This window comes from Malania oleifera, chromosome 2 (genome assembly GCF_029873635.1).
Source record: "Malania oleifera isolate guangnan ecotype guangnan chromosome 2, ASM2987363v1, whole genome shotgun sequence".
NCBI lineage: Eukaryota > Viridiplantae > Streptophyta > Magnoliopsida > Santalales > Ximeniaceae > Malania > Malania oleifera.
Window position 1 is genome coordinate 108220916 of NC_080418.1, and position 26779 is coordinate 108247694.

At 37.5% G+C, this 26779-nt stretch overlaps 1 protein-coding gene across 3 annotated transcripts in view; it reads left to right on the forward strand.

Moving 5' to 3' along the window:
* LOC131149023 (uncharacterized) overlaps positions 1–26779 on the forward strand; it is a 106512-nt gene that overhangs the window by 10607 nt on the left and 69126 nt on the right. For all 3 annotated transcript variants that reach the window (XM_058099059.1, XM_058099060.1, XM_058099061.1), the window contains one exon: positions 6971–7064. In XM_058099059.1, the coding sequence (XP_057955042.1) occupies positions 6971–7064 (94 nt within the window). The remainder of the gene's footprint in view (positions 1–6970; positions 7065–26779) is intronic.

A 26779-nucleotide genomic window follows, 5' to 3' on the forward strand; every position in this document is an offset into this window, starting at 1 on the left:
AATACTTGCAATTTAATGGGGGTTATGGTTGGAGCATAATGCAAGGATATTCACTGGGAAGAAATTAAAAATTGGGTGCTGGTTTGGGATAAAATTCAGTTTTTGGCCTCACTGCAGTGTGCTGGTTTGGAAAATAATGTAAAAACACACAAGTCCTTGATTTGAAATTTTGCTTGAAGTCATTGCTTAACATTTGCAATCCTACTATGGTCGCTGCCAGTGATGATGGTATCATCAACATAAACTACTAGAAGTACCACACCTATCTCCATTTCGCGGACTAAAATAGAATGATCAGAGTAGCATTGGAGAAATCCAAATGCAGAGACTAGAACACAAATTTTTTAAACCAGGTTCGAGGAGATTGTTTAAGACCTTATATGGCCTTATGCAACCTGCATACTTTACCATCCTCCTCTTGAGCAACATATCTAAGAGGTTGCTCCATGTATACCTTCTCTTGTGAATCTTTGTGCTAGATAACATTCTTCACATCCAACTGATATAAGGACCAATCAAGATTAATTGCCAGTGAAATAAATATAGAACAAAATTTAATTGAGCAATAGGAGAGAGGGTCTCAAAAACATCAATACCATATGTTTGGGTGTACCTGTTGGCAACCAATTGAGCCTTAAGCCATTCTATAGAGTTGTCGGAAAGATATTTGATGGTGTAGACCCAACAACACCTAACCAACTCTTTACCAGGAGGAAGATCCAACAAATGTGGTCAAAGAATCCATTTCTACATCCATTGCATGCTTCAATGCAAGGTTAGCAAGTGCCTCAACATGTGAGGAAGGGATAGAAGCTGAGGAAATAGCAAGGCAAAAGAATGCATAAGTGTTAGCTTTGGTGCAATCCCAAGAGGGGGGTGAATTGGGTATTTAAAAATTATCACCTAGGTTAAACCAGATAAGCAGTATTACTTAACCTAGGGTCTGTCTATGCAAATGTAAATCTAATCATTTACAATATAACATACACGTGCAGTAAGTAAATTGCGGAAATGTAAAGAACACGCACGATATGTTATCGGGGTTCGGCCAACTGTGCCTACGTCCCCGTCTCTAGCTCGCAAGCAGGAGGATTCCACTAACAGCTCACTTAAGGGTGGAGCGGCACCGTTTACAATCAGGTCAAATTAACACAGGGCTGACCTCAACCTTAACCAGGTCAATTAGTGGGGCTGACCTCAACCTACACGCCTTAACAGGACGATGCACCTAGCTTTCCTAACCGGGTCTAAGCCAATCCGGGATTATTCCAGGGCTAGTCTCCCTCTTCAGGCCCGTGCCTGGAAATACAACCAATGTGTATAAAATTTGTACACGAAAATATGCTTCTAGTAAAGCAGATGTGTGCACCAATACAGTTCAATCAATAAAGCAAGCACGAATGATATGTAGATATGCTCAGTGCTCTAATGTGTGCTAAACACTCAATCAAGTATGATAATCAATCAAGATCTAGAGTGTGTATCTAAGCAAGATTTGAAACTCAATATTCGAATATCACAAAATCATATTTGGGTTTCAAATATGCTAAGCAAGATAAATCAAACAAACTCAATATGATATTTCAATTTCTAAAGCACAATGGAGTTGTTTGAAAGATTAGCTTTTCACAAAAGGATTTTGCACATAAAATCTAGGTTTAGGTATCTTGCAACAACAATGCAAGAACCACAACCCTCAAAGTCTTCCCACACAAGATTTATCAAATGAAATCCGTGGAAGAACTTTAGGCTATACTCTTAAATAAAATCAATCAACCTTTATATCAAAAGAGAGTATTAGCTAGAAAAATTACGCACAACAGCCTTATAGAAATACTCACAATGCTTAGAGAAATAAAGATTGAAGAGTATGTGAGTGTTTGCAAGAAGTTTTTGGCTAATATAGGGTTTTAAGAGTTGAGAGAGTTTTGCCCTAATCAAGTTTGCTAATCCTTGCTAATAATGATAAATGAATGGGTATATATAGGCAAGGAGGTATTTTTGACCGTTGGGGACCTATTGGGCATTATTAGGAAAGTTTTAAATCATTTTAAAATAATTAACCCTGTTTAAAAAATATTAACTGCGGTAAAAAATCAGGGCAACCCGAGAGGTCCGGTCGACCAAAAATGTTTCGGTCGACCAGGACTCAATTGGCTCGGTCGACCAGGAAACTTTTGAACTGAAAGGCTCGGTCGACCGGAGAGGGCGATTTGCCAATTTTCCGAGTTTCGGTCGACCAGGACATTTTGAACTGCTTGGCTCGGTCGACCAGACCGCTGAAAATTCTCCCGAGAACCCTTCGGTCGACCAGGTAGTTGTAGTACAAAGGTTGTCGGTCGACCAGATGGTCAAATGTTGACTCAGGAGGGTTTCGGTCGACCAGGGCCTTTTGAACTACAAGTTTCGGTCGACCGGGTAGTTAAAATGTTGACCAAAAGTAGTTTCGGTCGACCGTAGTGAAGGCTCGGTCGACCGGGGCTCAAATCAGCGAGTTTCGGTCGACCGTAGTGAAGGCTCGGTCGACCGGGAGGTCAAAATATTGACTCCCAGGTGGTTCGGTCGACCGGGGACAAATGAACTGTAAGGGCTCGGTCGACCGGCCTCTACTTTTCTGCACAGACACTCTTCAGTGTTTTGACCATAACTTTTCCTATACAACTCCAAATTGGATGTTCTTGATACCAATAGAAAGGTAAGAGAAAATCCCACAACTTTCATGTTGAACACATTTTCAGATAATGACTTTTAGCTTGAGAAAAATGTTTATCAATGAGATGGAAGAAACATGAAGGGAGTTTTTCTCTTACGAACACATTTCAGTGTTTTGGACGTAACTTTTTCTGTGCAACTCCAATTTGGATGTTCTTGGTATCAAACCCAAGCTATGGTAAAATACCACAATTTTCATGTTGAACATGGTTTGATATGAGATCCAATCGAGTGAGAAAATTTCTCATTTCTAACATTTGGTCGATTGGCCGGTTGACCGACCCCTTTGAAAATTTTAGTTTTTGCCTTCTTTTAACTTTAAACCATTGAAAAACCTTTGTATAAGTTAGGCATTTTATGACAAAAGTTTTTCATGTTATTTGGAGGTCCTATGGTCAATCTAAGGTCAATTTGAGCATACCTACCTATCATGCATGATGCAAATTATTACAAGCCATATGAGTGCACAGTCCATAATAAAATTACATCCCAGAATGAAGAAACTGAAAAATAAATACAAATGTAGCACAAGATTCTTCATTCATCGACACGAACACCGCACGCCATCATAATAAGTCTTTTAGTCCCGAAGCGCGCACAAGGTGATCCTGCATACAATTCTCAGTACAACCATTAGTACCAAGAGTATTTGTCATAATCAAAACTGGGTGTGACCAATCAAGTCAACAATAAGATTAGGAAGGTGAAGAACTGAAACATAGTGAGCAATAGGATAAGCAAATAAGAATTGCTGAGCACATGGTCGAGTACCTTTCAAGGTGAGCAATGGGCAAATCCAAGTAACATTGGAATGGATCTCCAGAACTAGAAGTCGAAATAGTGATGGGTAGAGGAGACATCCGCATGGTGGTAGTGATGTTTATGTTTGCTTTCCGTCATTCATAAACGTTCAATTGTTTCTATGGGTCAGTAACTAATGGATTCAGAAAGGGGCTGAAGATTTCTCAAGAGGAATAAGGGCATGAACAGAAGGATCAAAACAAGATGGGGGGATTATAAATCATTTATGGAATGAAAAAATAGATTCATCCAAGGACGACCGACACTGGAAAAATAGGGCGTCCACTCGAAAAAGGTGACATCAGCGCTAACCTATTTCTTACTAGTGTGGGGATCGTAACATCTATATCCTTTTCAAGTTTTTGAGTACCCAACAAAGACACATTTAGCAGATGAGGAGAGAACTTGTCTTGACTAGTATATGGAACACGAAAAAAACAGGTGCCCCCAAATACTAGGGTTAGGCATGGTTCAGTTAATTGAACCATACCCCTAAATGGTTAATTGAGCCAAAGTTTTGTGAACCAAAACCTAATTGAGTAATATGATTAACTGATTTTTTAGTTTAGTTTGGTCCAGTTTGTGGTTTGGTTTGGTTTTTTGGTTTTTCTTGCCCATCCCTACGAAAGACACGAGGCACAATAGAGAACATGGATGTTTCTGGGTACACGATATAAAAGGGAATTTGCCCCCCCTAGAACACTTGAGGGCATCCTATTGAGTAGAAGCATGCTGTAAGAAGAGCATCAATCCAAAAGGTTTTAGGAACATACATATGGATTTGAGATTGTGCTATGTCAAGTAAATGTCAAGTTTTTTCATTCAACTACTCCATTCTGCTGAGGGGTATGTATACATGATGTTTGATGAATGATCCCTTGGCCAAGCAAAAAGGTTGAAGCTTATTTTGAACAAATTCAAATGTATTATCAGATAAAAAAATTTGAATAATGATGCCAAATTGAGTTTTTATTTCTTGGTAGATTTGAGTAAATACATTAAAAAATTCAGACCTATCTTTTAATAAATAGATCCAAATCGTACGTGAAAAATCATCCACAAAGGACACAAAATATTGATGACTAATCAAATTCTTGACTCTATGTGAACCCCAAATATCTGAATGAATAAGAGAAAACAATGATTTACTACTTGACTCAACTCTAGACGGAAAAGACGCACAGAACAGTCAAAACAAGAAATGGAGTTGAACATGGGAAAAGCTTGTTGTAGTTTTTAAAGGGACGGATGACCCAAATGAGCATGCCACTGATCAAGAAAAGCATCATGAGTAGAAATTGACGAAGCCATTTGACAAGAATTAGACCCACCATGACCACCTTTGAAATAGTACATACCATCTTTCTCAAGCCCTTCACCAATCCTCATCTTCGTCGGGAGATCCTGAGTAACACAATGAGAAGGAAAGAAGATCAAATAACAGTATGAGACTTAGTTAATTGACTAATTGATGGCAGGTTCAAGGGAAATCTAGGCACATGTAACATGGACAAAAGAGGAATAAAAGGAATTAAGAGAATATTGCTAGAACTAGAAACTAGTGTAACTGAACCATCAGCAAGAATAACCTTAGAGTGTAAAGTAGTGTGGTTCAAGGGCTTAAACAAATTAGGATGCCTGCCATATGAGGGGAGGCACTAGAATCTATTACCCAAGGTGAGGAGGATGAAGAGGCAAGAAGCCTGGGTGACATTAATGCGCCATAGTGGCCATAGATGTAAAAGATAGAGTTTGGAGTTGTTGAAACATGCAAATAAGATTGTTAATCTCCTCTCGGGACACAGTGGATGATGTACTCAACTCCCTAGTGGAGTGGCTAGGTGCGTTTCAAGTGTCACTAGTAGAATCGCCCTTCGCAAGAGACTTATTGGCCTGAGCTGGTTTCCAAGGAGATCCCAACAGCAATCAATGGTATGATTTTCCTTCCCACTATGTGTGCAATTGCAAGAATTTGAGTGATGGACTTGTCGTATTACACAACTGCTGCCATGACCACAATCCAAACCTCATCCTCGTCTTCCAAAACTTTCCCTACTACAGTTAGATTTTAGTATCCATGGGACTTATCACGGGAAGGAGCTTGAGATGTCAGGCAGCACACACTAACACAAACAACACTTAGGGCTTCAAAAAACCAAAACTTACAACACTTCAAACTCTCCAAATTCCAGAACTTCAATAGGCAGCTATGAGTACAGAACTGAGCTTACAATATCTTAGGAGGAATTACTTAACCATCAAGAACAGGACAGACCATAGCAAAGTACTGCAGGCATTTAATAAACAACCTGGCAGCAGCTCCAGGCATTACAGCAGGCAGCAACTGGAAATGAATGCTGAGAACAGAAAATAAATATTAGAGCATTAATCAAAACCAACCAGCAAACGGAAGAAGATTGGAAGCAATCAGTCACCAATGCATGTCATCAAAACAGCATCATCAGCAAAACTCACACAGTGACAGAGGAACAGCAGCAGCAGCATACTAGAAACAGAGTATAACTGACTTCACTTGAGCGAATCACCATGAAAGGACACAGCTTCCTGCCAAGGATGCTGCACAACCTAAACCAGAGGGAGGGTGTCCTTAAATGATTCTCAAACCAACCAAAAAAAAATCAGATTTGAGGACTGACTAGGGGAAGATAATAAGAAAAAACGAGAAACAGAGTATCAAAACCAATTTAGACAAATCAGATGCGAAGGAGATCAATGCTCTGATACCATGTTGTAAAGTTAGGGATGGAGGAGAGAAGAAGATAAGGAGAGAAGAGAAGAGGAGGAGAAGAGAAAGAGAGCAAAAAACTGAGCGACTGTTTCCTGGAGTTACGTACAGTTCCAGATCTGCCTTCTTATATTTGTTAATAAGAATTAAGTCTTAAGGACAAAATACCCCCATTAACACAACCTAATTATTAAAATAACATATTCCCTTTTAACAGGTTTATATGGGATGGCAGCCTTGAAGCGATGTGATTTTCCAGCCCAATGGAGTCTATCGCAGGTGAATTGTAGAGGTGCAGTCCTTTTGACACCATGGCCCTCCATGTTAGACATTGATGCTCGTTAATGGAAATGGGACATTGCAACACATTCTTAGTTTAATGGTTAAATTGCAAGAAATTGAATTTGGATGTGACTCAAAACAACTAAGTGCAAAGCTCAGTGACTAACTGTGCAATTTACCTGATAAAACTATGCAAAAAATTATGTGGATGGTTACTTGATGTTTTAAATGTCTTAGTTTTTGGCTTTTGTTTCCTCTCTCTCTCTCTCTCTCTCTCTCTCTCTCTCTCTTTTAATATATATATATTTAAAAGCATGTAGCTGGTTTATTGGATGTTTTGGCTTTTATTATCAGCAAATCCAACTACAAGAGTGCTTGGACCTTTTAATGTTGATGTCCAGAGTAATGTTTTGCCATATTTTGTTGCAGCAATGACTTTGTGTTGTATGTTGGTGGCCCTGTTTGGGCTTTGGATTGGTGCCCTAGAGTTCATCAGAGGTCTGAAAGTCAAATTAAATGTGAGGTATTTTTTTCCCTTCCCTTTATCTGCTCTGTAATATTGAAATTGTAAAAATAGTCTTTCATCTTTAATTGTGAAGAACTTATTTGTTGGATTCCAATTGATATCTTATGGTTGAAAATTAAATTGGACAATATGTCATCAACATTTCTTTTTTGTTCAATTATGAATTTTGTAAACCAATCATGGTTTCTCCTTCTATTGATACTTAAATTGTATCATGTATTATTGCCCTACCCCTTAATCTCATGACTTTTATATTTGGGTATGTAGTCTTCAATTTGCACATTTGTGTTCCTATGCAATGTTAATTTTGCGTGCGAGACCTCAACATTCTTTTTCCTTGATTTATATTGCCAACAATGCCGGCCCTGTATCTTTATGTGTTTTTGTATATCTATTGGATGTTCAGCTCTGTATTTTTACCATTCTCAACATGTTCCCCATTCTTTTCAACATTCCAATTTTCATTTTCATTTTCATTTTTTTTTCTTTCCCCAATTTGTTTGGCTAATATTCTTCTAAAAAAATTTCATATAATCATGAAAAATGATCTCGTTGGATGCAAAATTCTGGGATGGTGGTCATATTAGTACGTAATTTCATTTCGGTCAACTTCCTTTTTTTAAGGGTAAATGTGAGTCCTTTCCAGGCTTTGTCAGACCTTATTTGAATATCTAGTTTTTTCAATTAATAATTTATTTTTTAAAAAATTCAAAATTTTTTTAACCTTGGAGTGTGTGTGCATATCTTTCAAAGTGGATTATTGGGTGGAAAAAATGAGGTCAAAATTAGATTAAATTTTTGACGCTTGGTGTCTTATGTTAGTCATGATGTGCACATGTGCACTCAATATGCCTTTTTCCCCATGATGGTGAGTAATCAAATTTAATTGCCTTTAATTTTCATTTTCACTAATTTCTTGGGGTGCACATTAATGTTGCAAGTGTAGTTTATCGCACAAGCTTTCCAATGCCTTTTTTCTTTTTTAATTCCAATCAAGAAACTTCTCATAGTTGGGTTAGTCACGTGGAAAAATAATGAATTAACTATCAATTGTATTGAATCCCTTCTTTGTGAGGGTTCTTCTCATTATATAGCAACGTTTGAGCTAATTACATGGCAGTTACATGGCTGCAGCTAATTACATGGCAGTTGCATGGCTGCAGCTAGTTACATGGTATTTACAGCTATAATACAAGAATCATGCCATAAATAGATAGACTAATTATAGGCTAATTATGGCTTGATATAATTTGACTGACATCCCCCCTCAAATTGATGCCGGTCGATCAAGAAGCATCAATTTGCCCACGAGAAACTGATGGCGCTGACGAGTCATGGCTTTTGTAAAGATGTCAGTAATCTGGAGGTCAGTGGAAATGTGAGGAAGAGAAATGAAATGAGTGTCCAGTGCTTCCTGAATAGAGTGACAATCCACCTTGATATGCTTCGTGTGCTCTTGATAAGCGGGATTAGCTGCAATTTGAATAGCACTAGTGTTATCAGCATGGAGAGGAGTGGGATCAGGCTGAGAGAAATCTAGCTCAGCAAGAAGCCCACGAAGCCAACTAATCTTAGAACAAGTAGCAGACATCACACGTTATTCAGATTCAGTTGAAGATTTCGAAACACAAACTTGCTTTTTACTCTTCCAAGAAATCAAAGAATCTCTAAGGAAGAGGCACCAGCCCATGACAGAATGGCGAGTATCAGGACAACCGGCCCAATCATCATCACTATAAGTAACGAGACGAAGAGGAAAGCTTGTAGGAAAGAACAATCCACGGCTATGGGACCCCTGAAGATATCGAATGATACGACGAATGATAGCTAAGTGTAAATGGCGTGGAGTCTGCATAAACTGGCTAACCTGCTGGACAGCAAAGGAAATATTAGGCTGAGTAATAGTCAAATAGTTAAAGCTACCCACTAGTTGGCGATACACAGTAGGATCAGAAAGGAGATCACCCTCCTCACGACGATACTTCATGTTGACTTCTAGAGGAGTATCCACAGAAGATGTATCCTGAAGACCAAACAAAGTAATTAAATCCTGTGTATACTTATGTTGATTTGGGAAGATGCCCGAAGGAGTTGTGTGAACTTCCAATCCCATGAAGTACGTAAGAGGACCAAGATCCTTCATATGAAAAGAGGTGTGAAAATGCTGCTGGAGACGATCAATCAAGGCAAAATCGGTCTCAGTGATAACAATATCATGGTTTTAAATCGCGGTAGCGGGTAGCGTAACGTAACGGTAACGGGTGTAACGGGAAGCAGGAGTAGCGGATGTTACATAACGGGAAACGGGTGTAACGGCTGTGAATTTTTTTGAAGCACGCACAACCTTATGCATATTAGCATACTTGCATGTTTTAAGCTTTTAGCCATTCTTAGAAAGGGTTTTAGTGTATTTTGGACCTTTAGTTCGAGTAACTAAGTTATTTAGTAAGGGCAACAAGTTTGCATTTGTTTTAAACCATCATTGATAGAAAATTACGTGTGCGCGGGTATTTATACTTCTCATTGTTTTTATCTGTGATAAATTCTTATGTGTGCTAAATGAATTAATAAAATAAAATACATTATACACTCCATTAATCTATTAGACACATAAGACATACGAATAATATAAATATAAAATAGCTAGAAAAGAAAGAAGGTTGAAGTTGAAAAATAAAGAACATAAATATCACATTACTAATATTATTAAAAAAAAAATTTTCTAACAAGTAAGTATTTTGAAATTGTTAATTAATGCATCTATTGTGAGTATTTAAAGAAATAGTAAATTTTGTATCATTGTCATCCTCATTATAATCTTTTCCCCCTCTTGCCACTTGGTATATTGAGAATGATATATAAAAGAGAGAAAAAATGACAAGAAAAAGTAACAAATAAAATATTTTTTTGGTGTAACAGTCCTGTAGCGGTTACTTAGCGGCCTTTACGTAACGGTCGCGGTCCGTAACGACTGCTACGGCCGTGATTTTTCTTCCCACCGATTTCGCGGTGTGTAACGGTATCGGTAACCCAAAAAACCTTTACGTAACGGCGTTACGTAACGGTCGTGGCCTTTATTTAAAACCATGAACAATATCATCAACCTAAACTAGAAGAAGAACAATACTAGCATATGTCTTGCAAAGGAACAAAGAAGAGTCATATTGGCTTTGTTGAAATGAAAACTGAAGCAAGGTAGTTCGAAACTTGTCAAACCGTGCTTAGGGAGCCTGTTTCAGCCCATAGAGAGATCGCTTCAACTTACATACATCCGAAGAAGAGGAGGAGGAAAAACTAGGTGGGAGGGCCATATAAATTTCCTCTTTGAGATCACCATGAAGAAATGCGTTTTTGACGTCCATTTGATGAAGTGGCCAGCCTTAAGCAAGAATAGAAATAACCGTACGAACTCTAGTCATCTTGGCTACCAAAACAAAAGTCTCCTTATAGTCCACCCCATACTCTTGCTTGTTCATAAGGGCAACCGACCGTGCCTTATATTGGTCCAAAGTTCCATTTGAGTGGAGCTTGATCGAGTAAACCCACTTACAACCGATGGTCTTAATATTAGATGGGCAAGGAACCACATCCCATATAAGATTATCTTGGAGAGCCCTAAGTTCCTCATCTATCGCTTTCTTCCAACATTCTTGTTTAATAGCCTTAGAAAAACATGTAGGAATGGGAATAGAAGTTAAAGTAGTATTAAAACCATATTGATCAGGAGGGCGTGATACTCGTGCAGAGTGTCGAGGACTAGGTGTAGGAGTCATGTCAGGCTTAGGAGGCACATACAGCGTTGGATCAGATGCGGAGGAAGAGTCAAGCTTGATAGAGGGCAAAGTTGGTAGATGTCGAGTATACACAATTCCAGGTTTGAACCGTTTAGGAAGAGGAGGTAATTCATCATAACACGGAAGAACACTAAGCTCAGGCAAGGGCTCAACATGGGTAGAAAGTAATACTGATTTTCAAAGAGAACAACATGATGAGAAGCACGAAATTTGTTAGAACTAGGTTCATAGCAAACATAGCCTTTGTGAGAAATACTATAACCCATAAAGACACATTTAACGAACAGAGCAGAAAGTTTGTGACGTTCATGAGAAGGTAAATGAACAAAACAAAAACATCCCAAAGCATGCAAATTAAGATAGCTAGGATGTTGATGATGCAAACGAAAATAAGGAGAATCAAAATTCAAGACCTGAGAGGGCAGTCTATTAATTAAGTAAACTGCGGTAGATAATGCCTCAACCCAGAAGTTAGAAGGAATAGAGGACTCAAGAAATGAGGTGCGAACAACGTCCAATAGATGTCGGTTCTTACGTTTGGCCACTCCATTTTGTTGTGGGGTATTAGGACAGGAGCGTTGAGGCACAATGCCTTTGTGGTGTAAGAAATCATGAAACTCGTGGGACATGTATTCCCCACCCAAATCAGACCACAAAATCTTAATACCTATTGAAAATTGGGTCTCAATATATGCTACAAAGATCTGAAAAACAGACAAGACCTCAAAATTGGACTGAAGAAAATAGATCCACGTATATCGACTGAAATCATCAATGAATGTCACAAAATATTTGTATCAAGCATGAGAAATTACAAGAGAAATACCCCAAACATCACTATGCACAATATCAGAGCATTTTGCAGCACAATTACCCTGAGAAGGAAATGAAAGAGTTTTACTTTTTCCAAGTTTGCATACCGGACAATCAAATGACAAAGCTTTAGAAACATGTTTTTCATTGCCTAAAAAACCATAACTTAACATATGAGACAAAACAATAGAGTTCGAATGACCCAAATGTTTGTGCCATATTTCACTCTGAGAATTAACTGTCAGACAAGCCAAAGATAAACTAGGAATGGAAAAGTGCAATGGAAAAAGTTTGCCAATTTTAGGCCCCTTCGCGAGTATCTTCCCTGACAACTAATCCTGCACATGACAGCCATCACGGGAGAAATGAACATCACAGTCATTATGAACTAACTGGCCAACATAGATAAGACTAGTAGAAAGTTCAGGAGATACATAAACATCTCTGAAAGAAGAATAATATCCCCGACTTCATCAATGGCTAAATGACTCCCATTAGCTATCTGAATCTAGGAGGAACCATGATAAGGGCGAACATTGCAAAGAGTGTCGGACAATCTAGTCATATGATTGGATGCAGTAGAATCAACAAGGCAAGATTGAGATGCAGTAGTACCATTACCTTGGAGCCCTAAGGTAGAAAATGCTGACATAATCATCTACTGAACCATCTTTGGAGTAAGGGAACCAGAAGAAGAAGAAGGACCAATCACAGCCTGATAGGCATGAGCTTGACGGTTTTGGGGACGAATAGGACATTCTTTGATAATATGGCCCGACTTCTTGCAGTAATTGCTAGATTTCTTTGAATAGTGAGCAGCAATGTACCCATACTCCTTGCAACTGAAGCAGTGAACCTTCTGCATATCCCTACCCTTGCCTTTCCTATGAGCTGCATACGCAACGACATTAGATGTCATTTTATCTTGCTGAAAAATGACTTGTGTTGTAAGATGCTGCTCCTCCCAAATTAATTCTCCAAAACACACATCCAATGAAGGAGAAGGATCATGGTTCATCAAATTAGAGTGAGTTGCCTCAAATTTAGGCCGTAATTTCATAAAAAAATGGTCTTTCTTGCTCTGTTCATGAACTTCCTAAATAGCAGAGAGAGATGCAGCCAACACCTTAGCATAAACCATGCTAGCAAATTCACCCTTTAAGTTTGAAACCCAAAAAAATAATCTTGAATGGAGAGATCGCCCTGAGTGTAATTGGCAATCTCATATTCCAACTGAAAACTTCGGGCTGTGTTGTCCTGATTATAAACTTTTTTCAAAAATTCTCACATACTTTTAGCAGTCTTGTACGGCCTCAGATATAGAACAATCCGAGGATCAACAGATCCTAAGATCCATGACATTACTCTAGCATCTTTGACCTTCCATTGAGCCAAATTAGGAAGCTCAGTTGGAGTCGGGTCACTACCATCAATATGGTCCCATAACTCCCATAACTCCTTCCCCATAACAAAGATGCGGAATTGAAATTACCAAGTACCATAATTTTTACTCGTGAAGCGCACACCCCCACAAGAATCTGAGTTGGTAGTTATGATGCCCATAACACTACAATAAAAGACAAGACAGAAAATGTGAAAAACACCAACCAGCAAAGCACAAAGCAGCCTAACCCATAAAGCCCAATGCAGCCCTAAAACAATTGACTTAAAATAACCCCTCTTGCTTAATACACTAGAAGCAGGTGAAAACCAGTTCAACCAACAAAGCCCAAACAGCCCAACACAAAGAGAACAAGCCCAAAACAATTACCTGCCCTAGAAAGAGAAGCAACCGTGTGTGCAATACAATATGTCCAGCACAACCAGCCACCACAATTATGCCCAGACACTATTGACCACAAAATTCTCCCAAGAATGTCTTGGCAGCACCACAATGATGCCCAGACACTACCGATAGCCACAAAACTCACACCACAATGAACCTCTAATGCCCAAAGATTCCCGAAACCAAAGAAAACTGCCTAAGGTGACTCAACAACCCTCACAATCATGAAAGAAATTGACCCAAAAAACCTAATTCAAGTTTTAGGCTCTGATACCATATCAATTGTATTGAATCCCTTCTTTGTGAGGGTTCTTCTCATTATATAGCAACATTTGAGCTAATTACATGGCAGTTACATGACAGCTAATTACATGGCAGTTACATGGCTACAGCTAATTACATGGCAGTTACTTGGCTGCAGCTAATTACATGGTATTTACAACTATAGTACAAGAATCATGCCATAAATAGATAGGCTAATTATAGGCTAGTTATGGCTTGATATAATCTGACTGACATTAACATGGTAGAATGAATAGTAATCTAGGAAGTTTTGTCCCACATTGCTTGGGAACCAAAAGCTATCCCTCTTCCCTTGCCTATGTGTTCAGGTGTGTTTTCCTTTTCACATTAAAGAGGGCCATCCTTAGTGAAAGGAGCTCTTTAAGATTAAACTTTTGATGCCTTGGGAGTTTGAGAGTGCATATATGACATTTTTGGTTTGTTGAGTGGAATGGGGTAGGACATGAATGGAATGAAGAGGGCATGATGAAATTAAGTGAAAACATTCAATTCGATTCCTTTCCTATGTACCAAACATGCATATAGAGTGCTCAACTATGGAGGTAACTTTTTCTTTTATATTCAATTTTTGCAATTTATTTTTCATAAAGTAGGAATTACTTTTTAAGTTTTTATTTATTATTTAAAGCTTAGATTAGCATTAGAGAATTCAGTTTTGATAAATTTTATATTATTCAGTTTATATAATGAGGGCCCCACCAAGGTGAGAGTGGGGCCTACATTACAACTTTGCCATGGAGTATGGTCATGGTGGGGTTAATATTAAGGAAAGCATTCATGTTGGTAGGTAACCTTGAGAGTTTTGGAAGCAACAACTTTTGTAAGGAAAATAATCATGCACTATGGTCAAATATGAGAATTAACTAGAAGTGTTGGATATTTTGAGAGATTGTGATAGTAACCAATTTTTTGATCACAATAAATTCGACAATGGAACCCTTCCAAGGGTGCCATACAAATGGTACGAATGGATATATTGAGGGGAGGGTATTTGTGCCATTGTTTTAAAATGTGGTTGCAAGTAGGTTGCATAAGAGTGGTGACGGGTGTCGTGGGATGGGAGAGAAGTGGCTGGCATGCACAACCATGCCCAAATTGAAGAATATGCATCTAATATTGTAAACCATGATTTTAAATGTATTTTGGCTAATTTTATTTGAATTTAAAAAAAATTTAATAGGCAACATGCTTATAGACAAATTTTGGATGTAGTTTTGGCGCCTAATGAGGTGGTTGAGGATGTTAAGAGGAGTAAAAATGGTCATTCTTGTCAAGTTAGATTTTGTGAAAGCTTGTGATATGGTGAATTTCACTGGATAAAGCAATGGTTGAAAAGGGTTTTGGGCTTTTGTGGTGCAAGCGGATGAAAGGGTTCCTTAGTTTGGCCTATAATTAAGTGATTGTTAATGGTCAGCCTAGGGAGTGGTTTAAGGTATCTAGGGGTTTAGACAAGGAAATCCAGTATATCCTTTCCTATTTAGTGTTCTTATTGGTTGTCGATGGTTTGAGTAGGTTTGTGTCGCATGCTTGTGCCCATGCCCAAAAAATAGTGTGATTAGGGGTTTGGAGGTAGGTAGGGAGAAGATGGAGGCATCTCACTCGCAATTTTCTGATAATACTATCTTCTTTTTAGAGACCAGTATTGAGAAATTTTGTAAGGTACTCACATTGCTCAAAATTTTTGAGAATATTTCATGTTTGAAAATTAATTTTATTAAAAGTGGCTTGGCTGGCATTCATTTGAATGGTAGGGAGCTGAAGAGTTTTATATTTATTGTGGGGTGCGATTTATCGATGGAAATTTCAATTTCGATGTCAATTTCAATTTCAATTTTGAAAAAAATAATGGAAATCAAAAGTAAAACATGGAATTCTTTGTGAACCTTTAGAAATCATTAACATACATAATAATGTAAGTTTTACGACTAATATATTGCAAGATAAATACATCCATGTTGTTTATGAGGTGGAAAAGTTATAATATAGTATGTGTAACAAACATATTTGTAAAATAATGTTCATTAAACACATTCAATTAGTTCAAATGTAATTCATAAATCAATTAAATATTATTTATTATACATATAATGATAAAATGTTGCTGTAATTTTATTTTTTAATATAATTTCAAAAGCACTTGTAATAATCATTTGTTTCGATAAAAATAAATAAAGTAAATTAAGAGAGAAATTTCACTCACTCCTAAATCTCTCATTTCAACAAGTTTTGCTAAAATATCGAGATTTTGATAAATTTTGGATGATTCGTTGAGATTTCAACGGAAATTATGCACGATGGAAATCAAATACCATTTCGATTTTGAAGGTGACGAAAATCAGAAATTTCAACAATTTCGTGGAAATTTAAGACCATGGATAGGAGGTCATGTACCAATCATCTAATCTACAACTTTGTCTCTCATAAAGGGTTGTCACCTAGCTTCCAAACATTTGTGGCAAATCTGAAGAAAGTGCAGGTTCCTAACTCTTCAAGAAGCCATTTCAATTCCGGAATGGAAGACTGTAGTATGGGAAGAAATGCAGGCACTAAAGAAAAATGGAACTTAGGAGATTTTAGACCTACCGAGTGGGAAACATTTAGTTGGATGTAAATGGACATTCACTGTCAAATACAAGGCTGATGGAAGTGTCGACAGATTTAAAGCGCGACTAATTGCAAAAGAGTTCACTTAATCCTATGGCATCAACTACCAAGGGACGTTTGCTCCAGTAGCCAAATTAAACACCATTCGGGTACTACTATCGGTGGCTGCCAATCTTGACTGGCCTCTTCGCCAACTTGATGTCAAGAACACCTTTCTCAATGGAGACCTTACAGAAGAAGTCTACATGGACACTCCTCCTGACTTTGAAACACAAGCAACTATGAATAAGGTATGTAAGCTCAAGAAATCCCTTTATGGACTGAAGCAATCCCCGAGAGCTTGGTTTGATAGGTTCAACAAAACAGTGAAGAAGTATGGGTATTCTCAGTGTCAAGTAGATCGCACGTTGTTTATCAAACACTCAACCGAAGGAAAATTTGTGATTCTCATTGTGTATGTAGATGACATCATCTTAACAAGTGATTATGAAGACGAATTGATCAAGCTTAAAACTTTACATGCCAAAGAATTCGAAACCAAGGATCTTGGGAGCCTAAAATACTTCCTTGGAATGGAAGTAGCTCGGTTAAGAAAGAAAATTTCAATGTCACAACGGATGTATGTACTAGATGAGATCTTCTTAAAGAGATAGGAATGCTTGGGTGCAAACTAGCTGAAACACCCATGGAATCAAGCACTAAGTTTGGAGCTAATAAGGACAGTGTTCCAATGGACAAAGGCAGATATCAAAGACTTGTTGGGAAGCTGATTTATCTCTCGCACACTAGACCTGATATTGGGTTATCGGTTAGTGTAGTTAGTCAATTCATGAATGATCCAATTGAAGAACATATGGAAGTTGTCAATTGGATATTTAGGTACCTTTAAATGACACTAGGTAAAGGCTTGTACTTTTGAAAAAACATAAGTAAAGATATTGAAGTGTTCGCTGATGCTGACTAGGCCGGATCAATAACTGACCGAAGGTCAACATTTGGTTATTGTATGTATTTGTGGGGAAACCTAGTAACATGGTGAAGTTAGAAACAACCAGTAGTTTCTCGGAGTAGTGGAGAGGCGGAGTTCAGAGCTATGGCACTCCGAATGTGTGAGGGAATATAGCTCGAAAGACTAATGAGGGAATTATGAATCATCACTTCTGAACCAATGAAGGTATTTTGTGACAATCAGTTAGCTATTAACATTGCAAAGAATCCGGTGCATCACGACAAGACAAAACATGTGGAGATAGATCGCCACTTCATAAAGGAGAAGATAGAAAATGGGACAGTTAGTCTGCTATACACGCCGACAAGTCAGCAAATGTAGATATCCTCGCTAAAGCTCTACCAAGGAAGAATTTTGAAGATTTGAGTACCAAACTTGGCTTGATTAACATCTACGTGTAGCTTGAGGGGGAGTGTGGAAAAACTTGATCCCTGATTTTTAGGGATACCGCTGCAGCAATTCTGATTTTATTATTAGTTGACTATGTTAATTTAGGAATAAAGAGATTATGGAAAATTCCTGATATCTCTATTAGTTTGTTTCCTATTTTATAGTTTCCTATATTTGGCTAGTTTCTTGATTTTGTGGTAATTAGTATCTCGTTACCGAATATAGTGAAAGGAACTTTTCTTCCTCCCATTATATACAGCTGTACATTTATCATTAAAAAATAACAAAATTATTTTCTTCTTTAAAATCAACAGATCTGACTGAAAGAAACAAAAGCTTGACCCCTGAATCTCACTCCCCCTTGTCTACCTTATATGGATTCACATTTGTTTGCCACCCATATTAACTGATCCTTAGTTAATAGCAATCAGTTTACTCTTCCTTGTCCTCTCTCTATGACACAAACCTCTTCATTTTGATCATTGGAAGAAAGCTCAAAGATTTTAAATTCTAGTTTAAAAAAACGTCCCACCATGGAGTTGAATCTTAGATCTATCATTATGTAACTCTTCCTTGTCCTCTCTCTATGACACAAACCTCTTCATTTTGATCATTGGAAGAAAGCTCAAAGATTTTAAATTCTAGTTGAAAACAGCGGCCCACGATGGAATTGAATCTTAGATCTATCATTATGTACCTAGGAATGTCACTCTTGGACAGGTGGACATTGTACCTTTTCCAGTTGAAATGCTGATAAAAAGGATTATACCGCCTCTCGATGTTAAAAAAGGAGAAGTTTGGAGAATTCCCAAGAAAATCAATCCATTTCCGGAGGGTTTGAATGGTGGCGCCGAGTGCTGTAACTCTAAGAGGGAGGGAGGGTGGGTGTGGGGTTCTTGTGATAAACCTTGTATCAGAGAGGTTTTTTATAAGTAATTTAGGGGAGGGAGATAGTACTTGTGATAAACCTTGTATCTAAGAGGTTTTCTATAAGTAATTCATGGATGGCTTGGCAACTTATAAGTGCCACTTTCAATTAGTATTGTTACTACGTGGAGGTGAGGCTATTTCAATTGAAACACTTTAGCTTGAGTGTTTTGATGGGATAAAGTGTCAAAAGTTGGAGCATCCCAAACTCTTGGACCATCAAAGAATTCTTTTCTTTGGTAAGATCAACTCTCTCCTTTTCCTTTGATAAACTATTTCACTGTGAATGGAAAGAGAACTGTTGTAGGGATTGGGTTTATTGGCAAGATGGGGGTGCTTTGCAGGAATAGGAATCAGTCGTTGAGGATGTTTGCAAGTGGCAGCTTAACAATGTCGCCGATGCATAGAGGTGTTAGATTGCAATGATGAAAATTAGCGCTGTTGGTTAATCATGAGGATGCTGTTGGATTTGTTGGCTTGGTTAAGCAATTTTGATTTGCAAGAGGTCCCGTGTGGAGGGGTTATTGGATGATAATTTGCGGAGATGATGGCAGATAAAGACCGTTCTGAATCTCTTTTATTTGTGCTATATTCTCCTCTGAAACAAGATTGATGGGATTTTGTTCTCCCCTTGAATTGGTGGCTACAGGTCTATGTCTTGGGTTTGACTTGCCTTTCTATATTTGTGCCATCCTCATGAACCCTCAAAAATTGATGGGCTTTTGTTTTTGTTTTATTGATGTTTTGTTGATAACCTTGTGACTAAAAAATTGATTTTTTTGAATTTTCTTATAATATTTTCTATGACCATCTTGGAACCCAAAAAGTTATTGGTACTTTTAAAAATATTTTCCCAATCACCTTGGAGGATAAAAGCTTGATACTTTGAATTTTTTCTTGATTGTGTTGGAGTCTTTAAATAATTGGTTTTTTTTTTTCTTTTTTTTGTAATGTTTTATAATTTCAATGTGTGGGATCATTTGAGTGGAAAACTCCTTTATTAATTTATTTAAATTCAATACTATATTATTTGTGAGCCACCAAATACTACTTATTCCATAAGTGCTTAAAATCAGTTATTATTTTCTTGCACAACCAAATAATACTATTACTAATTACTTTAGTTATTTAGTATTATGGATGTCTGTTATTTTTGTGTTAGTAACTATGAGTTTGTGCAAGAGTTAGTAAGAGTATTATGTCATGTACTTGGCATATTATAAATTAGAGGGAGAGACCTATCATTGTGATTAGGTCTTCCAACTTATACAATATGCTTAACATGGTATCAAAGCATGGTCCAGATACCTAAACCCTAAGTGCCACAGCCACCATCAAACCGACACTTAAAATCCAAAATCCTCTACATATCTACCATTGAGGAGAATTGCTGACACCACCATAGGCCTGAAAACCAGCCAACAGCTGCTGGTACATAGTAGTTGCTGGAAATCCCTTGGATGACGTTGCCAATTTAGGGACACGGACCCCTTTTTATCTTGCAAAACCAACACCATAGCCATGCATAGACTGCTGATCTGTCAACTGCTGAACTCTGCAGAGCTTCCCTCATGCACCCTAGACACTGATCCCACAGCTGTGCACGTGAGGCTTTATACAACCATATTTTTGGTCTGAACTGATCTAATATTGTTTGAATCCCTCTATAGACCATAATATTGAGCTTCTGGTGATGGATCTTTGTCCAAGATCTCACTTTTTGGTTGTTCCTGTGCAGCATCCCGGGAATGATTAGAGTCTATTTGTTGGTGTTTACTGAGTTTATTGGGGCTGAAACAACGTACATTTCTGTTTTTGTGATATGCTCTTGTTGGTTATTGTTAGACAACCACTTTTACCTAAAAGCTTAAGGTGTTAGGTTGTGGGCCAACAATATATATCAAGCTTTTACACTCCACATGTGCAGTCTGACAGCACATGGAGAGGTAAACAAACAATAAATACCCATTACAGGGAATACAATTTTTTAAACACCACACAAGAAACATGGGCAGTAGGACTAGAACTCAGTACCTCATAGTAACCAGCTCTAATACAATATTAGACAACCAGTTTGCCTAAACGCTTAAGCTGTTAGGTTGTGGGCTAACAATGTGTATCAAGCTTTAATAATTATCTTGTTCATTGTTTGTTTGTGGTTTTTAATCCTATAGTCAAGGTTGTGTATGTTAGGATAGAGTCCATAAATCGTAAAGTCTGTTTCCCTCGTTAGTCACTTGTTAACCATTGGTGAAACAACGTACTATAACTGTCTCCCAGGAGGAATATTTGAGGTTCCTGTAGTACTAGGCATCCTTGTCACATTGCATCAAAGTAATACTATAGCCAGCATGTCATCTATTATCTCTCCCATTCCACTCCCACTATCCTTGGGTCATCAAATATTCTGCCATTTACCATGAAGAGGTGTCACCAACCTTTTTTATGCACTCTAGTATTTTGAAAACATACCCAAAATTACCATTGTTGATGGGTCCACCCCTATAATTAAGGGGATAGAAAGAGTAAATCCCACTCTCTTAATCTCTCTTTCTTTCAACTTGTATATTTGTAATGGTCCCTCAATCTCATGTTTGTAAGTAAGATTAAGAGGTCGCTAAATTGTTCTAACCTTCTTTCCTAATTTTGTTGTTATTGAGGATCTGAAGACAAAGAAGATGGTTAACACATGAAGCGAGGCTGGTGGACTTTACTACCGAGTCGTTTTCTCCTCCTATTGCTGGCACTACTGCTACACCACTTCAAATTCTTGCCTTGGTCATCCTTTGCTGGGCACTTTAATACAATAGTTCCTAGTTTGAGTTTTGTGTATAATTTTGAGTGTGAGCCTTGTTAATTGGGAAAGAACCATCATGTTCCGTTTGCTTTCCAAGTCAATATAAACAGGCAGTTGACCATTTCATGTTAGTTCCTTATGATGTTTGGGGCCCTAGTCATGTCACATCAAAGTTGGGTTCTAATATTTGCTCTTGATGACTATCCTAGGATGACTTATGTTGGAATTGGTGTGATCCCAAGAGGGGGGGTGAATTGAGTTTTAAAAACTTTTCAACTAAATTAAACATTTATGCCGATTCACCATGTATCATGTCCCATTCAATGTACACACGTGTATGTAAAATAATTTTAACAGTGAAAGTAAACATACACGTGCGTAGTAAATCTTATTTAAATCAAAAGTGTATATGCAAATAATTATGACATTAAACAAACATTCATACACATGCTGAAATTTAAGTGCGTAAATTTAAATAAGATAGAGAGAGAATGACACACAAATTTGTTAATGAGGTTTGACCAATACTGCCTACGTCCCTGCCTTGGGCATACCCCCCAAAGATTCCACTAACCCTGCTCACTTAAATGAGTGGAGCAGAAGTCTTTTACATCCTCTCCTTATGGGGCGAGGAAAACCCCAGCTCAATTACTAAGCTGAGCCGAACTAGTCTCACTTACTGGGCTGAGACTCCCAGTTCAATTAACGGGCTGAACCCAACCAGTACAATAAAAACATTTTTGTACAAATAAAAAAATTTCTAAATACAAGTATGGATGTATACATTAAGCTCATAAAAATGTATGCACTCTCTTATGATATGATTTGAGCTCAGTAGAGTAAAGGGTGCTTATCTAAATAATTAATTCGCAAATAAAACATATGAATATATAAAATGATTATTATGTTCTCCAACAAAATATTTGCAAATAAAAGTATTTGGAGAATCTGAAGTTTAAGTTCAAAAGGATTTGTGCAATAAATAATTTCTCCCAAGAAAAATGTTTATCTAGAAAAATAACCGGAAGAAAATATTAAAGCTACTCTAAAAAAAACAATTTTAATAAATGAAGTTGGAAATGAGAGTAAATGTAAATGAGTGTAAAATAAATGCCCAAAGTAAAATGTTCTCTTCAAAATGATTTTCAAAATAATAATTGGAAGAGATTCGAGAGTATAAACTGTAACCCCAAAAAGATTTTACGACGAAAATATGAGTGGGGGAACTTTGATTTGAGAGGTTTTAAAGTTAATCAAAGTTACTAATCTGGAGTAATGATGGGGTATTTATAGAGTGTGTGAAAATTATGACCGCTGGGGACACAGAGGTCATTTTAGAAAAAGATTAATGATGTTTAATTAAAAAATAATGTCGTTTACCGAGGTAAAAAATTCAACAACCCGAGAGGCTCGGTCGACCGAACTTGAGGTTCGGAGCTAAGTTCGGTCGACCAGGGAATTTTTGAATTATAGGTTCGGTCAACCAGACTTGCATGGTTTAGGGGCGGTTTTCCAAATCCGTGCAGTTCGGTCGACCAAGTCAATTTGAACTACGAGGTTTGGTCGACCGGAGTGTTGGCATTTCCCACGTGGGGGTTCGGTTGACCAGGGCGTTGCCCATATAATTCTGGTTGGTCGACCGAGTGGTCAATATGTTGACCCAGGCAGGTTCGGTCGACCAGGGCTTGCCTATATACTTCTGGTCGGTCGACCGAGTGATCAACATATTGACCCAATAAGGGTTCGGTCGACCGAACATGCCATCCTTGGGCATTTCTGTCTTTTTCCTTTTATTAAATTGTCCCTAATTATATGATGTTTGTTTTCAAGACTATGGGGGACATTTTTATGCAATATTCAAGGTCCTAAGGTCAGTCTAAGGCCTTTGAGAAATAACCCTAAAAAAATCGGCATTGGTCGACTGAAGGGTGCCCTAAGGTCATTCGGTCCCTATGGTCATTCTATGGTCATCTGAGCATTTAAAACATATCATGCAGATGCATGCATTTTTACAGACCAAAGATAAAAATTAAATGCATATACAAATTAAAATGAACATCTTCGTCTTTTGCTCTTCAGATTTCATGGAATACGTCGGAAAATATGATCTTTATGTTCCTTCAGGTTTCCATGTCCTTTACATCATGTGTGTGCTGAATCATGAACCTGTTCAAAAACACTAAATGCACACATGAGATACTTGTACTTTGTCAGCATCAAAACAGGGATTGGACTCAAAAAGTCAACAACTTAGCTTTATTTAACAAAGATAGTTCGAAGGTTTTTACTATCTTTTTTTTTTTTTTCCTTTCTGCTCCCAAATAAGGACTTAGTTTGATGCACTAGTTAGGGTACTTGTAGTAATAATGGTAGGGGTTAGTTAAGTGCCCTACATGACTAAGGGTGAGTTTGCCCTCTCTTTTTTGCCTTAGCTTCTCCTCTTTTAAAAGCAAAATTTGGGTCTAACATGTTTGGTAAATAGCTTTTTCAGCTTTTAAAAGTCAGCTTTTGGCTTTTTTGGGGAGCTTTTAAAATTTGTGAATTTGAAGCTTTTAAATGCTAAAGCTAGCTTTTTCTCCAACAAATTATTCTATTCCATTGTTGTCCTTAGATTTTTTTTTTTCAAATATTAAAAACTATCAATGCATTAATTATATTTCGTAAAAATATATATCCATTTTAGTTATTTTAAATACTTTTAGACACCTTAAAACTTTTTTCCAAACAATCAAAGTTAGCTTTTTCTTTCTAACGACTCCTTTTTCATAGGGGGTCAAACAATTTTTAAATAAATATCAATAAGCTCCTTTGCATCAAATCCTTTTTAAGAGGTCCTTCTAAAAAGCCACAAGGGGGCCAAACTAAGCCTAACTCTAGTATGATCCATAAAATATGGAGTTGTAGAGAGGAAAAATAGGCATATTCTTGAAGTCACTTGTACCTTGTTGTATTAAAGGAATGCCCCCAAAGTTTTTCGAGTGATGCCATGCTTGCTACTTGCGCTCTCATGAATAAAACATTGTCCTTTGTCCTTGGTTGTAAAATGCCATATTTAGTTATTTTTCCAAAGGCTCCTATGTTCGTACTTCATCCTTGTATATTTGATCTTGTGCCCTTTTCCCATTTAATTAACTCCAGGAATGGATAAGTTGCTATCAAATTTTATTTATTTATTTATTTTGGGTTTTGGGGCGGGGGGGGGGGAGGGGGTTGCTATTCTTGTACTCAATGAGGATATTGATGTTATACCCATACTTTATATTGATTTTTGTTACCTTCATTGAGTGTAAACCATACTAGTATAATACTTTGAGCCCTACTAATGTTGACGAGTCCTTTTCTCTATCCAGCCTTGTAGTTTGTCACCTATTGTCTCTGCCAATTCTCTTGCATCTTCAATCTTCATCCAATTTGAGGTCCTTCTCAGCACTTGGATCACCCTAATTTGCAGGTGCACACATGATGATGACTCAAGGGAGGAGTGCTCCCACCCAACTTTTATTTCTATTCCTCTTGTTTCCTTGCCTGATGATCCTAGTTCCTATGATGTTGATCTTCTTATTGCTCTTTGGAAAGGTAAATGCACCTATACTTGGTATCCAATCTCTAATATTGTTTGCTATGGTTTTTTGTTATCCTCATGTTACTCTTTTGTTAGCACTCAATCCATTTTGGGAGTACTGCAATGGTAAAAGAGATGTGTGCATTACTTGATAATGACACTTAGGATTTGGTAACTCTTTGTGTTGATGAGTTTGTGGCTGGTTGTTAGCTTGTCGTTCAGTGTATATTGTGAAGGTCAATCTTGATGGTTCCGTTACTTATTTTAAGGCCAGCCTTGTTGCTAAAAAATATATTCAAGTGTATTTTTGGATTATTTTTTCACATTTGGATTATTTTTTCACATTCTCTTGGTCACCAAATGTGCCTTATTTCATTTATTAATTTCCTTAGGAACTGCCTGTATTTGGCCTTTGCGTTTGTTAGACAGTTAGAGCGAAGAATGCCTTCCAACAAGGTGATCTTTAGGAGGAGGTCTACATGGAGCAACCACCTGAGTTTGTTGCTCAAAGGAAGTCAAGATTAATGTATTGGCTCAAGAAATACCTTTTTTTTTTTTTGGTCGATTCAATGCCAAAGTACTTGAGTTTGGTCTTTAACAGTTTGCAGTAGAGTTTTTTATTTTATCATGCTTTTGGGAGGATTTTTCTCATTGTGTATACTGTATGTGGATGATATTGTGATTATTGGTGAGGATGACCAAGAGATCCAGAACTTGAAGCATTTTATAGAAGACTAAATTGTAGACAAAAAATATAGGGCCGTTGAAATACTTCTTGGGGCGTGGAAGTCTCAGATTTCGTATAGGACCATTTTGTCATATAGGAATTATGTTCTAGGCCATTTAGATTTGATCAAGTTGTTGGGATCCAAACTTGTTCATATGCTTATGGATCCTAAGAGAAAATAATTAGTGCTGGTGTGGGTGATTTGTTGGCTAACCTTGGAAGATACTGGAGACTTGTTGGAAAGTTGAATTATCTCATAGTCACTTGACCAAGTGTACCTTTCGCAAAAAGTGTTGGGTAGTTTCTTGACTGGGGTGCAATCATTGATATTTTGAGATACATTGAAAGTGCACTTGGGAGAGGTCTCTTATATCATAATTGGGGTCATAGTTATGTTCAAGAATATACACCTGCAAATTGGGCTGGGTCACCTTTTGCCATAAGATCAACAACTGATTACTACATCACATGGTTTCAAAACCCGAACTGGTGACCAACCCAATGAGCTCACTAGGTTGGTTTGACCAATTGAAGTTGCAGGTTAACCTGGTGATCAAACCGGTGGCATTATCACAAAGTAAGACATAATTTGATATTTGCATACATGTCTATGTATAAAAGCAATTTTAAAATATATGAATTTAATAGTTTCCTGTTTTTGTAAATAATAATAGCAGTAATAATAATAATAAGACATGTAAAATATCAAGAAGTATTTAAATATTAATATATTCCTTATTATAACATCAATTAAAGGTTGATCCCCCAGTAATATACTCCTTCCCTGAACTGAGACTGAAGATTGATTCCTGCCTCTAACCTGTTCTTACATTTCTTCGCAATTTTACAGCTGGGTCAACTCGCCGTTCCACTAGGTTTGGTCAGTCTTTTGGCTGAGTTGAAAGTTGATTTTGGTTCAATTCAAATTTAATAATCTTCATGTGCCCAGACTGGCAAGCCATTGTTCAGTCTCGTCAGGTTTAAAAACTATCATGTGTAG